The sequence below is a fragment of the Eurytemora carolleeae genome, unplaced genomic scaffold (assembly GCF_000591075.1).
Source record: "Eurytemora carolleeae unplaced genomic scaffold, Eaff_2.0 scaffold1085, whole genome shotgun sequence".
Lineage (NCBI taxonomy): Eukaryota > Metazoa > Arthropoda > Copepoda > Calanoida > Temoridae > Eurytemora > Eurytemora carolleeae.
Window position 1 is genome coordinate 101446 of NW_019397012.1, and position 17719 is coordinate 119164.

Sequence of the window (17719 nt, forward strand, 5' to 3'; positions counted from 1 at the left end):
ATATTTTCTTCAAATAAAAATTGGATGCTTGTGGTTAAATATATTAAATACAAACTCTCATCTTCTAACTTCTAAGCTTTGCTTGACTGATGTTTGGGTGTTTGCTTGTTTGAATCCAATAAACGTCAAAACGGCTGAACAAATCGGGCCAAAATATTTTGTGGGACCTCACATGAACCCAGTAAAGGTTTATTCATGCTTAGCATTTCAAAATTTGTCTCAAAACAAATTGATTTTCGTAAATTTTGAATTTTGAAAATTAACGAAGAGTAAATGCTTCCAGATAGAGTCACAATTTAAAGCTGAAATACAAGGAGCCTTAAAGTCTAGTATTTTTTATATTTAGAAAACAGTTTTGTGCATTCCTAATCTGAAACTATAGAATAAAATAGATGGTGAGTGTGCCAAATTTTATGTTATTTTTTATTTTTTTTTCAATTTTTCAATTTGTCTTTGGTGTTTTCACATATTTTTTAGTTTTTCTTTCTTCAAATGCAGATTTTAGAAAATAAAGAAGAATAGGATATCAGTTAAAGATTAAAGGGACTGTAATTAAGCGTGGTTTCAAGTTTTCCCGCCATTTTCGGCATGGAGGCCAGATTCACAATTGGTCCCTTTAAACCTTTATCCAAGCAACAATGAGAGAAGATAAGGGGGTTAACATGGGGGTGTATTTTTTGACCTACGCAAATCCACTATACTTCATTTCTGACCTACGCCAAATCCGCTATACTACACATCCGACCTACCAGCACTTGGTTTTACAGGTACTATATGGACTTGTTGCCGCAGCGCCCGGCCCCCTAGCATGTCCTAGCCGCGGCACTCGGCCCCCTAGCTTGTCCTATGTGCAGCGCTCGGCCCAGAAATTGTCTTAACCTAACCTAACCCTCAAATAATACAAAAATAAACAGCTGACGTAGGTCCGATTTTGCAGTAGGTCGGAAAGTTAGTAGGTCGGAAGTTCAGTAGGGGGATGTTGCGTATAGACGATGTAACATTACCGGTTAACATACACATTAGTGTAAGGTCAATTAAAATGACATCTATAGCCCCGTTAAAAATGTTTTAAAAAAATGTATTACCTGAATCACAAGAGAAAGATGGTCCTCTGCCCTCCGGCCACAATCTATAAAAATATCAAATTATGGTAGCGACCAGATATCGTCTTCCTTGCTCGAACAAAATCACATAAATCTGCAATCCGGTAGTTAGGAGTTATTAACCATATAACTCCAATCCGGTAGTTAGGAGTTATTAACCATATAACTCCAAAAATAACCTTTAGATTGTATGCATAAGTGTATGCATATTTATCAAGATATATATTTTAACTATTTTGTATATTTCAGTTATGTGCTTTTAGACGAGTGTTTGTGTAAATGAGAAGAATGAAAATAAACATCTATAAAGAAAACTTGCTCATTATATTCACAAGTCTACCCATCGACAAAACTTATTGTCTGGGTCTTATTGAAAGGAAACCTGAAACTGATTCCTCTCAATACAACCATATAACTCCAATCCAGTAGTTAGGAGTTATTAACCATATAACTCCAATTTTCTAATTCTAATATCTTTGTAACCTAAAATCATAGGCCAAATTTTAAAATATGAAAGGTTTACATCATTAGATTGCAAAGTTATAGGGATTGAAAAATTAGAATTTGAAGTAGTAAAAATAAGGCTAGATTTGAAAAGCTAAGATCTAAAGCATGTTCTTAAGAGCGACGGAATCGCGCCAATACCATTTACAAAATAAAATTTTCACGGAAATGTTAAGTCTCTTTTAAGCTATCTATTAGTATTAATTCTACTTCAAAAAATGTGTTTAACACTTTAATTAAATAAATAAGTTGTTGTTGCGATATGTTTATCTTAAAGGGAGTGTCCACGAAAAATGAAAGGGGGTATAGGCTTTGGGCGATAAACAATCGATTTTGATCGCTACTAATCTTAAATTCCATCTGTTGCGTCTGTAAGGAGAAAATTGTTTAAAACGACGTAAACCGAAGAACTTAGTGTCCATAAAAATGGAGAAAGTTGCAACATACGACTAGGATCGTAGAAAAATCAATTTAATATCAAACAAATCATTGGAATATTTAAATCTTTCGACATCGATTATTTTTAGACGCATTCGAATATAGTTAATGTTTCATAATATTTGTTATTTGTTTATGTGCAATGCACTTAAAACGACGTTTTTTCCGCTATTTGTCTCTGCCACGTGAAATCATTCGGAGCATCGAGAGCAAATCAAATAAAAAATATTACTAAATATTGACTATATAGAATTGCGTCGAAAAATAATCGATGACTGTAGGTTGTAATATCTGATTGATTAGTTTGAAATTAAATGGATTTTTTAACGATCCGAGTCGTATGTTGCAACTTTCTCAATTTGTATGGACGTTACGTTCTTCAGTATAAGTCGTTTTTAACTAATATACAGACGCAACAGATAGAAGTAAGATTAGTAGCGATCAAAAGCACTTATTTTTCGCCGTAAGCCTATACCCCCTTTCATTTTTCGCGAACACTCCCTTCAAATGTCCTCCATTGCAGGCAATGCATTTCGCTCATTGTCGTTTATTGACTACCATAATTTTCATCTTTTATATGGATTCTAACTTCATTTTGATTCCTAAGAAATTATACTTAAAAGTTAAAATGGTCACTTTTAAACCACATGTATTTGTATAAGCTTGCCAAAGAACTAAACAAATTCGAAATGGTTTTTTTTGCAAATAAAGATTTTTTTCAACTTTAAATTTGTTTAAATTTAAAATTGAATATAAATTTCTCTACAATACTAAAATCTCAGCTCAAAACGATGTCTAGCCGAGGCCTGAGATCCTGTGTGCAAAGATAAATGGATAATAAAATCAGAGTTTAAGGAAATTTAATTTTCCTATTTTCTTACCTGAGTCTTGATTCACATTTGGGACATTTAACTCTATCATGCTGAAGCAGGTTAGTCAGATCAGAAGCATACCTAGAGATTAGACCATTAGTAAACAAATGCTCGTCATGTTAAAGTAAAGGAATTGAGTTTTTTCCAAAAATTCAAATTTTCTGATCCATATACTTTGCAACCTATACTGGTTTAAACTTTTTATATTTTTAACTTTGATGATTTTATCTAACATAATTCATAGCTTAAAATTTCATGTCTACACCATATGGTTGGAAAGAAGGGATTAAAAACATAAGTGCTTGTGGCAAAGACTCAAATCTTTTTCATTAGATTGAATTTTAAATATGTAAATGATTTCATATCATATCATGCAACCATATCAGGGTAATAAATTTGCATATCTTTGCAACTCGATGTCGCATACCTATGATATTTTAAACTATAATTCTGTTAAATGATATAATCTAAGCTTGAAATATAAAAGGTTATCACCATCGGTTTGCAAAGATATAGTGATTTGCAAATTTGAATTTGTGGAAAAACTTGTATTATACTTGAAATAATAAGGATTTAGTTTACTTTGATAAGTATATTTGATATCAAGGTTTTTAGGAGGTTATACTAAAACATCCTAATTGACTAAAAATTATATTTGTGTTCTCTCCTGTATGCCGTGTCCATTAGCGCCTGATCCAATCATTTATCTTTCTAGCTATCTCATTATCCAATTAGAGATATGAATCCTTATATCGGCGCTGTAAGTAAATGGAAATTATGTGTTCTCTGTACAAGTTTGCAATTATAACATTAAATAAGATTTTGATTCTGAACGAATGCCTGAAAAAAAGAAAAGTCAATCTTTTGTTAACAAATGATTTGTCAGCTGGTCTACATTTTCAAAACAAATTTTCTATCACACAATTAAACTTTTTAGGAGCCTGCAGAAAACAAAAACGTATTCATCAAAATTCATCAAAAAACACTTTTAAAAATCTCAATATTAAACTATTTCTTTTTCTTGTTAAAATTTACTAGTCGAAATCGAAATTTTAAGTAAAAGAAGAGTACAAATTTACAATTTTTTATTAAAGCTAGTAAATTTTATTAGCTTGAATAGACGTCAAAAGTTTTCTGTTTTAAAAATTTGAAATATTTCGATAGGTTTTCTGAAAACAAATATGAAACATGTTCAATTTTCAGTTAATTTATTTCAATCTTCATGACAAAATTGTTTATTTAAGCTCAAAAACAACAAAACAAGCGGGCCTTTCATAAAGAAATTTTTTTACAGAAACTTTGGATTGTCACTGAAAAAAGTAAATATTTCTAAAGCACTTAGAGTAAATTAATTTTCTAAATAAAATAAAAATGACCCCCTAAAATTAAATTAAAATATAGTATCTAAATCCAAATTAAAATTTAAATATGATATAAATGTAATTTACCAATTCTTTCTGTTTAAAGAATTTAATAGGAGGGTATTTATTTTTAGTCTGGTAAGTTTCCTCATCCCTTATCTGAAAACTATTGGACTGGCAACGTTCTAAGCCATCATTCTTTAGCGATAACTCAAAAGGTGTTTTAGCTAGGAGGCTCAAATTTTTTGGCTTTTCTAACTAACAACTGCTCCTTACTTGAGGCTAAAAACAGGGCTTTTATAACTACTGCCTGAATCCTCAGGCATACTGAATAAATGCATTATTTTACTAGACTAAATCTATATTCAGACCAACTTTCCGTCATCGGATTTCAAACATTGTATAGCTCTTTGGAAAGCCTATAACAGAAGAAAACAGGTTGCACAGATTTTTGAACAGACTCCTTTAAAGAGACTTTGCACATTTTAAGTTTTTCTGGAATACACATTTAGGTTTTAAAAATGTTGCAATGTTTTTGCACATTTGAGTTCGCTGGGTCAAGGGCTTTTCAAAATGTACAATTTGTTGCAATTTGCGCCTTTTTTTTGCTTAATAAAAAGATTTTTCAACAAATATGTTATTTTTGCAAATTTTTAATTTTTTTACAGATTATTGAAGTAGAGCCCAAGGGCTTTCCAAGAACGTATACAGACTTGCATCACAAAAAAGAAAATTAGAGATTTGACCCCCCCCCCCCCCGGCATTCTGAATTTGCCAAGTCCTGCTCATACCCCTCCTCCAATCTGACTATTTGAAGTAGGAAATGAATAGAAATAACAAAATATATAAAGAGATGTATATATAGATACGACATAAGTGTAGTTTGGCAAGATGAATGACTCAGCGAAAATCAAATGGAAATATGATGAAAGTTCGCAATAAAATATTTTTATATAAATCGAATTCATAACTCCATAATTCTAATTTAGCTTTCAATAAAATCCTAATAAAAGGACTGTGAGCGTAATTTAAAGTGACTATTAAGGGGTACCGTTTTCACTCTTTTGAAAATAGATCGTATCGTTGCGTTAACGATGAAGAAAAACGAAACACAAAACGATCGTTTAAAAAAAACAATTGTTTTTAAAACTAAGAAAAAACGAAGTTGTAGTTTGTGTTTTCGTTAACGAAGGTTGGTCAATTTTGATAGACAACGATCGTTATCGACGACCTTTTCTTATTGATAAAATCCACTTTTGTTCGAAAAACATCCAGGGGTAATTTTGATTTAAAAACACATCTAACAAAACATTCATAAACTTTTCCTACTGTAATAAAAATTTGAAATTAAATGTCGAGAAACTATCGGTTTTTAAGAAAAACGATCGTATAGTTGTTTCGTTGGTGTGGTAACAGTTCGCCAAATAACGTTTCACCCAATCACGTTTCACCCAAAACGTTTTAAAAGTTTTAAACGAACGATTCGTTCCCTGTAACTTATCGATTATATCTAAAAACGTGGAGGGTCCTTTGAAATATAACACTTCCTTTAATCGACATCTTTATCTTTAATATCCAGTTTTGAATACACAAGTTGCACAATGATCGTCAATAAAGATTTAGAATTTAAAAGTTATGGATAAATCTTATTGTTATTGTTATTGTTATTGAATGAAAAGATAAATAAAACTCTTTTCCAATCCATAATAAAAGGTTTAGAGATTGAAATAAAAAAATCACAAAATGTTTACTTTAAACTCTAGTTATTCGAATTTATGTATAAACTATTTTGCATATGATAAATTTGCACCCTGATCTCTAATCGTTCTCCTTAAATCTATTTAATTGAAATATTTTGTTATTATTACTAAAATTAGGTGGAAAAAAATAATCAAAACAGCCAAGAGCTATTTTCCACCTAATTGCTTTATACTTGTACTGTTAATATAATCATCAATTTTGTGATTGTAAACTCTATCTGTATAGAGATACATTTATATTAGCAATAAACTTTATCTTATCTTATCTAAGTAAAAATTTGTGAGAAAAAAATATTCATTATAGCATGTTTGTCAAATTCAAATATGTTAATAGATTCAACAGGATTATTCGCAAATAAAGCATAAAAAAGGAAAATTTTACATGTCATAGGAAAAGTGGTTTTTATTAATTTTGCCATTTTTTTCTTATAATTCTAAGGTACGGAGTACGGACAGTATATATGTATATATATATATAGCAATCCGCGAAATTTTCGAGAATGCTCAATTTTGCATCAAAAAGGAATTGAGTTTTTGCCACAAACTCAAATTTTCTAATATCTATATCTTTGCCAGCTGATGATGTAAACCTTTGATATTCTAAACTTAGACTATTTGATTCATTTAAATTCATTGTTTGAACTATCTAAGGTCTACGACAAGGGTTCCAAAGATGTAGAGATCAGAAAATCAGAGTTTGTGACAAAGACTCAATTTCTTTTGCTATTAATATGTCTACAAAAGGTATCAAAGACTTTGACATATCTTTTATAAGTAAGATTTTGTTAGATGTAACACGCAAATCTGCCCATTTAGTAAAAGTAAATTCAATAAGAAGCATAAAGTCTGGCCGCGTCAACCTTGTTGCACCAGCTAGTCCTGTCCATAGAGCTAGGTACAGTGCAAACTGGGACCGGAAAGGTTGACCCGGCTCAGAAATTCAAATGTACTACGGCTGCCCGTGGTAAGTGCCCTAAATTTTTTAAATGTTGTAATATATATAAATATACCTGCAATAGATGAACAAAATCTTTGTAGTTTGTATATACCTGAAAGCACACTGTCTCCTGTGCTCTCCTGAGTTCCAATCCTGGATCCTAATCTTATCCAGACAGAGATAGCAAACCTTCCTCCCTCCTCCAAAGTAAGCATCCTTAACAACAATTATTTATTATCTTCTGAGATAGCAAACCTTCCTCCCTCCTCCCAAGTAATTAACCTGAACAATTATTATTTATTATCTTCTGAGATTGCAAACCATCCTTCCTCCTCCCAGTAGCATACAGTAAAGTACCATATAGTACATTATAGTACAGTACAGTTTTAAAAAAAGATGTTTGGTCCCATTTTTATACCTTACGTAACACATATTCAACCCCCAAGGTCAGGCTAAGTCCCACGCAAAATTTTATGCCATTTAGGCCTTTGTGAGAAACAAATTCGGCGATGAAAAGAATATATACAGAAGATATTTTTATTAAACTCAATATATTCCTTTATCATCTTATTGATAAATAATCTTGTATAATGTACTTCTCTATATTGGAAATAATTTATCTTGTCTTTGTGTGATGTTTTTCTTTAATCTGGGTTCATCTAGAGATGGCCGCGTTATATAACGTCAAAGCTATAAAATTAAATAGATAATTTATCTTGTCTTTGTCTGATGTTTTTCTTCAATCTGGGTTCATCTAGAGATGGCCGCGTTATATAACGTCAAAGCTATAACGTTAAATAGATAATTTATCTTGTCTTTGTCTGATGTTTTTCTTTAATCTGGGTTCATCTAGAGATGGCCGCGTTATATAAATTCAAAGCTATAACGTTAAATAGATAATTTATCTTGTCTTTGTCTGATGTTTTTCTTTAATCTGGGTTCATCTAGAGATGGCCGCGTTATATAACGTCAAAGCTATAACGTTGAATAGTCCAATAAGTATGAAATACAATAATTTTACATACATGTCTTTTCATCTGAAGAATTGATTTTTAACATTAAAAATGTTATGAAAAGCCCTTTCTTTGTAGTATGTTCTAGTTGAACCTTTTAAATGCTGTAATGTTCATGAAATATGGAAAAATAGCCAATAAATATATAAATGGAGCGGAATTTGATATTTTTTCGTAATATAGTTAAGATTTCTAAAAGCTTTTTTTCAGATTAAAACTAACAAAGAAAACTTCTCTTTCTTTCCATGTGCATTAAAACTTCTTGAAAATAAAGTAGAAATCAAAAATTGAAATAGGAAATCATTGTATGTCATGTCCAAGTTACAATTAAGACATTAAAAAAACTGTTTTGCTGGTTCTTTGAAAACGGTATGCTTAATGGAAGACAAACATCACCCCCTTTCATTTTTCGCGAACACTCCCTTTAAGACATTTGTATCGGTTCATTTTATTTTATTTATTATGTTCAAGATGTTCATGGTTTAGTTACAGCAAATTGTCTTAAAATTATTTTATAGAACATAGATGCCAGAAGTTTTGTTATGGAAAAGGAAGCAAAAATTTGTTTCAGAGGAACACAATTTAGATTTTTTAATGCCTATATCTTTGTAACCTGATTGTTTAAACCGTTGAAATTGCACACTCAAAACAATATTTTTGATCTTACAGAATTTATAGTTTAAAATATCCACGGTCTACTATATTATCGGAGTTTGTGCCAAAAACTAAGTTCCTTTGGTTGGAAGAATTATGTGAATCCGGAGAAAAAACTTTTAAAAGTTTTGAGGATTAGTCCATGAATGCAATCTCGACCAGTCAGTAGGCAAGAGTCAAACAAATTGAGAAGGAATACAATTTCCATCAATTTCACAAGTTGGATCATAGTTGGATCATAGTTGGATCATAGTTGGATCATAGTTGGATCATAGTTGGATCATAGTTGGATCATAGTTGGATCATAGTTGGATCCTTACTCTTTTTTCAAATGGAATTTAGCCTTTATCCCAAACTCTAACTTTTTTATTTCCTCTTTATTTGTAAACTTTAGATTTTTCAAACTATAAATTCTGTTAGATCTGATAATTAGAAAATTTGAGTTTGTGGCAGTAAACATGTGGATAACACATGTTATTTTATGTTATGGAATTGCGTCTTTCTCACAAACTCTGATTTTTTTTATTCCTATATCTTTGTAACCCAATGTCGCAGCCTATTTCAAACTATAAACTCTGTTAGATCAGATTTAAGTTTGAAATATCAAAGTTCTTGCAGCAAAGAAATACCAAAAACAAAAGTTTCTGTCAGATGATAAAGGAATTAAGTCTTTGTCACAAACTCTGATTTTCTAGTCCCTTTATCTGTGAAACTTGATGGTGAAAACCTTTGATATTTCAATTTGATATTTATTTGGTCTCACAGAATTCTTTAGTTTGAAATATCAAAGGTTAACAATAGGTATTACAAAATTTTACTTTGTGGCAAAGGTTTAATTCTATGCGAAGACATTCTTCTGTAGTTGCAATTAATTTTTTTGATTTTTTTATATTTCATTGTATTAGGTCGTAGTTAAATTTGTTTAATTCGTTATTGTATAACTTGTTAATTGTGACAACATTTGTATTTCAGTAAAAAAAGTCAATTGGAGAATAATAAGTGATCCTAAAGTTATTTTTCCAACTTTTAGGATAACCTATTGTCCTCCAGAATTATAACCTGAACCTAAACTTTCCATTTTTTGGGGCGAAATACTAATTTAAAGCAAAACTACAAAATTTTACTCAAACTGCGGATTTTCTTTAAGGAAACCTTGTTTATATTATACTAAACAATTTGGAAGAATTTCAGCAAATAGTTCTTTAATTTCTTTTTTAACTACAGGGTGTCCCACATCATATTAGACCGAGAACAGGTCTAAATTACGATTTTCGAGACTAATTAGAAAATATCATTAGAGTGGATCATTTTGAAAAATAACATAAGGCTTATATAAGAATTTTCTTGCAGAAAATGATAAGTTTTTAGAGTATAAAGGGTTTATTTTGGCGTTAAAGATTGGAGATAATCTAATATGATATGGGACGCTCTGTATGAGCCTAAAATTGGGCTCATTGACTCGGAAATTGTACGTAGATAACAAAAATGGTCTCAATCTTAACAATCCGATTACAAACAGGTCTAAAGACCCTTTGTCTTTATTTTTACCAATTTTACTCACTCCCAAGGAGAATTATTTCAGAGGTGTACGCATCTTTTGTACTGCAGTGTACTGTCTCTGGGCGGTAATGTAAACACAAGCTTGATGTCGAAGCCTGACATGGGATCCATCTTTCACATAAAAAATCAATGAAATATTCTGGTCACAGGAAACTATTATTTGAATTATCAACATTATCAAAGTTTAATGCTTTTAACCTCCTCGGATACTAGACAAGCACTCATGCATATATTCTTTTTTACAAATTCCACCCGGAGAGAACTGCTTTCAATATGTACGCAAAGTATACGCAATTGCAATTAACTATCTTTGCTCACTAGCTCTAGTTGGACACTTAAGGAGTCTAAAATTGTCATTTTTAGATCTACAAGCCTAAAATTAGACTCGAATCGGAAATTGTACGTAGATTTCAAATATGGTTTCAATCTTGAAAATCTGATTACAAACGGTTCTGTAAACCCTTTTTCCCAGACACCCTGTAAAGTGTATATAACCGGTTTATATGATTTGAGGTTTGTTGAATAAAAACAATCAAACAGCTACATATATGCTTATATAAAACGTTGATATATCCTAAAAAAAGGGTTTGTTTTAACAAAATGCTGATTTATCTGATTGAAGAATAGAAATGTAAAAAGTTTGAAGAATTTCTTTTCTCTTAGAATTGATTCGAAAACTTAGATTGTTTTAGGAGAATCATTTGTCGAGAGTAAATACAAAATAGAATTTAAGATATTTTTTAGATTTTGTGAAATACAATTCTATCTAGCTAAAAATGAATAATAAATTGCAACAAGCTATAAGATGAATAATGAATTGCTACAAGCTAAAAATGATAAATTAATTGCTACAAACTATAAGATGGATAATAAATTGCTACAAGCTATAAGATTAATAATGAATTGCTACAAGCTAAAAATGAATAATAAATTGCTACAAGCTATAAGATGGATAATGAATTGCTACAAGCTAAAAATGAATAATAAATTGCTACAAGCTATAAGATGGATAATGAATTGCTACAAGCTAAAAATGAATAATGAAATGCTACAAGCTATAAGACGAATAATGAATTGCTACAAGCTATAAGATGAATAATGAATTGCTACAATTTAAAAATGAATGATGAATTGCTACAAGCTATCAGATGAATAATGAATTGCTAGAAGATAAAAATGAATTTTGAATTGCTACAAGCTATAAGATGGATAATGAATTGCTACAACCTATGAGATGAATAATGAATGGCTACAAGCTTCAAAAGAGTAATGAATTACTAAAAGTACTAAAAAGCTATAATATTAATATTGAATTGCTACAAGCTAAAAATGAATAGTGAATTGCTACAAGCTATAAGATGAATAATGAATTACTACAAGCTTTAAATGAATAATGAATTGCTACCAGCTATAGGATGAATAATGAATTGCTACAAGCTAAAAATGAATTTTGAATTGCTACAAGCTATAAGATGGATAATGAATTGCTACAAACTATGAGATGAATAATGAATGGCTACAAGCTTCAAAAGAGTAATGAATTACTAAAAGTACACGCTATGAGATGAATAATGAATTGCTACAAGCTAAAAATTAATAATGAATTGCTAAAAGTTATTAGATGAATATTGAATTGCTACAAGCTAAAAATGAATAATAAATTGCAACAAGCTATAAGATGAATAATGAATTGCTACAAGCTAAAAATGATAAATTAATTGCTACAAACTATAAGATGGATAATAAACTGCTACAAGCTATAAGATTAATAATGAATTGCTACAAGCTAAAAATGAATAATGAATTGCTACAAGCTATCAGATGAATAATGAATTGCTAGAAGATAAAAATGAATGATGAATTACTACAAGTACAAACTATGAGAGAGATAAATAATGAATTGCTACAAGCTAAAAATGAAAAATGAATTGCTACAAGCTAAAAATAAATAATGAAATGCTACTAAGCAAAACTTCAATTCTTTGTAGCTACTTTATACAGTGTCAGACGACTTTTGATTTCAATTTCGATTTATATCAAGCTTTTAAACAGCATGGATACACAGAAACACGGAAACAAAGAGAAGCTGCCAATAAAGAAAGTTTCTCTTTGATTACTTGTAAGCCTGAAATTCGACAAAAATCTGTAAACAATCAAAACATAAATCAAACGTCGTTTTTTGTATTGATATAATCGCCTACCACTGTAGTTTACTAGAACGCTACTATAAGCTGAAATGTAATTATGCGTAGCTGAGCTTAAATTATACATTGGGTACTTTAAACGACTTCAATTTTGATTCTACGCGACTTCAGTTCTTCGTTCGACGCTAAAGTCTATCTAACAAAGCAGAGGGGCGTACGAGGGGGGGGGGGGGCTGACATTCCAGCCCCACTACGCGTGCCCCAACCTGAGGGGGGCACCAATGGGGGCAGGGCTCTTTTAGTATTGCATCTACGTGCATTTCCCTTCCTCAGTCAATCTAAATTCTATTGCATTGCAGTGCACTCATCCAAACTAAAAGATTAAGAAAAGTAATAGATTATATTCTGATTCAAAACAATACCCTTCAAAGCTTTGTCTGATCAAGTATTGCATTAAACATCCATGTTCCCCATTCTATAAACTGATTATTTTTATTTGTTGTTTCTCTACAAAAGTGGCACATGCATTTCTTGTTTCAAAAACGTTGGAGAAATGAAGGTTTTAAAAGTACATCAGACATTCAACTCTATAAATGGAGGGTCACTTGAAATTACGCATTACTAAAAAAGTTTCATTAAAAAAGCTTTAATCAATACTGCCTTCAGTGTAAATATGTATTTGATATCATAATTTATAGAGCAATATGTGTGGATCCCATGAAAATATAGATGTTTTCAAAGAAACGTTTCCATCTCTATTTTTCAACCATTGAAGCTTACATTAGTATACATAACTAATTTACTAACACTTGTAATATGGAAGTGTGTATGTGATCGAATAGTTTACATAGTTAAAAAATGTATCAATATTTTTCAAAAAAGAAGCAATGTTGCCAAGGGAGGCACAACATTTTTTTGTGCCCCCCCCCCACACACAAATGCTCTCGTACGCCCCTGTAACAAAGCTTATATATACCCTATGTAATTTGAATATATTTCAACTTAACCATGACTCTACGTAGCTTAAGGGTATAATTAAACGCAGTCCAATGTATTCAGTAAAGCTAAACAGTGATTTTACGTAATACGTATAGCTTGAACAAAAGTCTACTATTAGTATCACGTAATCTAGCTCAAATAGCCATACCTGAAATTCTACGCAGCACTTGACAATGATGAAAATGAAGATTACAATTGCAAGAGTTAGGAGAAGGATTCCCCACCAGCTTAAACCATCTAGAAATATATAACTAGAATTTTTACATCGCAGGAAACAAAAGTAGAGAAATTATCTCCAATCCAAAATGTTTAATACAGTTATGTGAAGAAATTCTTGGTACTTGTCCACACATTTGGAATTTTATTGGGATTTGATTCGGTGAAATTTGGGAGAAATTCGGGAGAAATCAATCCCACACCTCACACTACCCTCGAGCTGCAGTTAAGAACTGAGTTTTGCCACAAACTCAAATTTTTTTATTTCTATATATTTGCAACCTGATGGTGTAAACCTTTGATATTTCAAACTTAGATTATTTGATTTAACAAAATTCTTTGTTTGAATTTTCTGAGGTCCACGACGTTAGGTTGCAAAGATAAAATTATTAGAAAATTTGAGTTTTTAAATAAAATTTTGTGTGTAATATTAGTCTAAATCTCTGAAATATCAAACCTTGAATTGTCCTATGTAAATTATGTTAAAACTTATGTTCTGTCTAGGCGGCGTCAATGTCCATTTTATAAAGCAGCTTTTGTAATGTCTTATCCATATAGTGACATTTTATATTGTGTTGAATGAATAAAAAATTCTTCACCTTTCCAAGGATGGAAAAATATTGCATTTATTGTATTTATTATATTTTCAAGCATTCCGGGTTAAGAACTTGAATACATTATTTCAATATGAATAGAAATATATTCACAGATATATGAGATGTTGTAAAGAGAGAATATGTAAGACTCACCCTCGTAAAAACAGTGGTTATTTAATGCAAATGTTAACAAAGGAATTGATTTTTTGCCACAAACTCTGATTTTTTAATCCTTATTTCGCTGCAACCTGATGTTACAGGCCTTTGATTAATGATCAATGTTTCAAATACACCATACTCTCAATAGGGCTTGGCAAAGTTCCGTTAAAAGAACGGAGGTTTTTCAAAATTAACGTAGGAGTCCGTTACAAAAACCATAAACTTTCAAATCGTTAACGAAACGGATTATAGCCGTTTTTGAAAAAAATTAACGGTTGAAAACGAAGACGAAACGAATGGGTTTTTAAAAAACGGAAACCTTCGTTCTTTTTTCTACTAAAATTGCATGAAACTTTTTAAATTCCGTCTTCAGTCCCCCCCCCCCCCCCCTATTTATTTGATGGAATTTTTTTGCAATTTGGTGACGGTTTGTGCCGTAAATCTAATAAGATAAACTGTTAAAGTTTTTTATGGAAATCTTGGACTTATGGCAAACCGTTAAAACTTTCAATACTGCAAACAATCGTTAACAGGTTGCACCATTAACTATTTGACAAATCGTTTACGAAAATGCCGTTAATTGCATAATCAACCCTTACTGGCAGAATATCTTTTGTTAGCGCCGTTCATAAAATAGAAATTGTTAAATAATAGTAACTTTAAAAAAACGGAAAACACCGTTCGCTAAACTAAAGATCCATTCTTACTTAAATTTCCCAAAAACCTAGGCATTTGGGAAATTTCCCAGATAACCAGGCATTTGGGAAATTTGAGGGCAGAATATTTTTAAGATTTTGGAAATTTTTCAAATGGCTGGATATTTGGGGTATTTGGGAAATTCCCCAAATGTCAGTTTGTACTGTATCGCCTGGACATCGGGTAAATAAAGCAGACACTCAATAGGATTAGCCGGTGCAACAAGGTTGACGCGGGTCAGACTTTAGGTTAAATTTACTTTTACTGAAGGTTCAGAGGTGCGTGAGGGGATTGTGAAAATGTTAAGTTTCAGAGCGCTCCAGCTTAATTTTTCCAAAGTATGTTTCTTTTTGTGGCACATTTCTGCAATTGAGGAAGGAGGGTTGGGTAGATTACAGGGGACAAAAGTTACAAACTATGCCTGTGTTCCAAACGTGACTTTGAGTGTTAGGTTTGAGCACAAATATGATGATAAACGTATTTGCACTCTTTCAGTGACGAGTGTAATTATCAATTATGTTTATATTATGTTTATCAATCAAATCAATTTTTCTAAAATAAAATTTTCTTTGTCTATCTGTATGTCTTTGTAACAAGACAATAATGTAAAATCATAAACACTTCTATTTATTATAGATATCTAATATCATGCTCTGTCTAATGAAAAAATATTTTTTCATTACTTTATATTATTGTTTTCTCTTTGATGTAACATTGGACACATTTATATAAATGTTTTGCTTGTCTGTCTGTCTGTTTGTATTCAATGACAATACGGCTGAACCGATCGGGCCAGATTTTTTAGCAGCACCGCACATGTGACATGACTCCATGAAAAGGTTTATATTGATGTTCAAATTCGACAAATCTAACAGAATTCATAGTTTAAAATATCGGTAGGAAGTGGAAACACATGCAAGTTTTCTTTTTCAGATTTTCTTTAAGTTATTCTGAGCTTCAACTCCATGAATGAATTATGGAATTCTTAAACATCTTTTAACAGGTAAAAAAGTCAAATATTTCAAATATGTCGTAATATTTTTATAAAAAGTTGAGCATCAGATCGGTAGATTTCTTCACCCCTCGCAATTTATATTTTAAATACTTTTTCAATTTATCTCATGTATTAGAATAATATTCACAAAATAACACAACTAAGCATTGTTATACAACTCAAAGGTGTTCAAGAGATTGAGCATGTTCACATCTCTCAAAACGAGAGTCCAAGCTGATTTTACCCGAATTTTTATGATCAAGATTTGTTCCCGGATTTTTTTGTGGAATTCAAGATGAGAAGGTGAGAATGGAAAGTAAGATTAATAACGTATATACTGTTTAGTTTTGTAATTAGTATTCAATGTTTATATTTATATAATTATATAAATATGCTACATTTTGTATTGGGATATTTTGGACTATTTTGGACTATATTAGCCTACTAGACTGACTACATCGGGCGATATCAGACTATATTTTACTATACTGCATGGTATATACGGTACTATATCCGACTATATTGTACTATACTGCATGGTATATACGGTACTATATCCGACTATATTGTACTATACTGCATGGTATATTTTTAAAGATGTAAATATATGTAAATAGTGTTATTTTTAATTTATAATCGAATTTACAAGATTGTGGAATCGTATGTTAGTTTAAACCCTTGGTTTAAACAGGTAAATATTATTCGATTTTGAAATATTTTTTTTGTATATGAACCTTATTCACCTTTATACACGTAATGATATAATATCTAAAAATTTGATCTAGAACCTTTTTATACGCATAAATGCTCAGGTAAAAGTTTAAGGGATGCTGTTCTTATTCGGACATGCCAGTCATTAAATTGGGATCGTCTCTTGAAATTTCGTGTACAGTCCCTCTTTTAGAAATCCCATTTAAAGCGTGACCTGTGTGCACAACTTTTTCTTCTTCCGAAGTTCCTCCATTTCCTCCTTTTCCTAAATTAAAAAAATAAATTAATTTGATATTTTTACAAGCAGAGGTTGTTCGTTTCTACCGAACGTATGAACAATGTCCGTTCTAATGACATACTTGGGGGGCTTTAGCTTGGTCACACTAAATTCTTATAAATATACGTTAAATCCATGTTTTTTTGGGGCCACTCTGTATAGTTTTGCCACGACTCATAAGACATGTTAACATGAATAAAATTGATTGAAATCCTTTCAATTCATTTTTTTGAATAGATATATTACTTTCTAAATAGAGCTCTCTCTTTTAAAGAGAAAAGTTAAACATTTAGCTGAATAAAATGTATTTAATTGATGAAATCTTGATGAAAACTTATTAATGAGTCTATTCAAGATACCCACACATTATACCACAGTTCTCTAACCATCTCTAATCCAATTCAGTCGAAGTTTTTTTTGTAAATTAACCCTATCCCCGCTGGGGTACTTGAAAACCAGGATACGCTGGGGGGGGGTCAATTTGACCCCCCCCTCTAAATCCCATGTTTTATGTCCAAATATGACAAATGATACATCATTAGAAAGCTCTTGTGCTCTACTTTTAGAATCTGCAAAAAAATTTGCAAATTTGCGAAAATTGAATTTTTTATCGCAAAATCCAGTTTTATAGTAAAAATGTTTGCAAAAAAAAATTTGTCCAAAAAATGACAAATTATACATTTTTGAAAAGCCCTTGACCATGCCATTTCAAATATGCAAAAATT

The 17719-nt window shown here is 31.0% G+C and overlaps 1 protein-coding gene across 1 annotated transcript in view; it reads right to left on the reverse strand.

Moving 5' to 3' along the window:
* Positions 1–17719, reverse strand: part of LOC111711101 (uncharacterized) — a gene marked incomplete at its 5' end in the record, with an annotated part of 31851 nt that overhangs the window by 13369 nt on the left and 763 nt on the right. Inside the window, 5 exon segments of the mRNA XM_023485352.1 lie at positions 1086–1129; positions 2927–2998; positions 7088–7191; positions 13494–13582; positions 16932–16982. Of these exon segments, the coding sequence (XP_023341120.1) occupies positions 1086–1129; positions 2927–2998; positions 7088–7191; positions 13494–13582; positions 16932–16982 (360 nt within the window).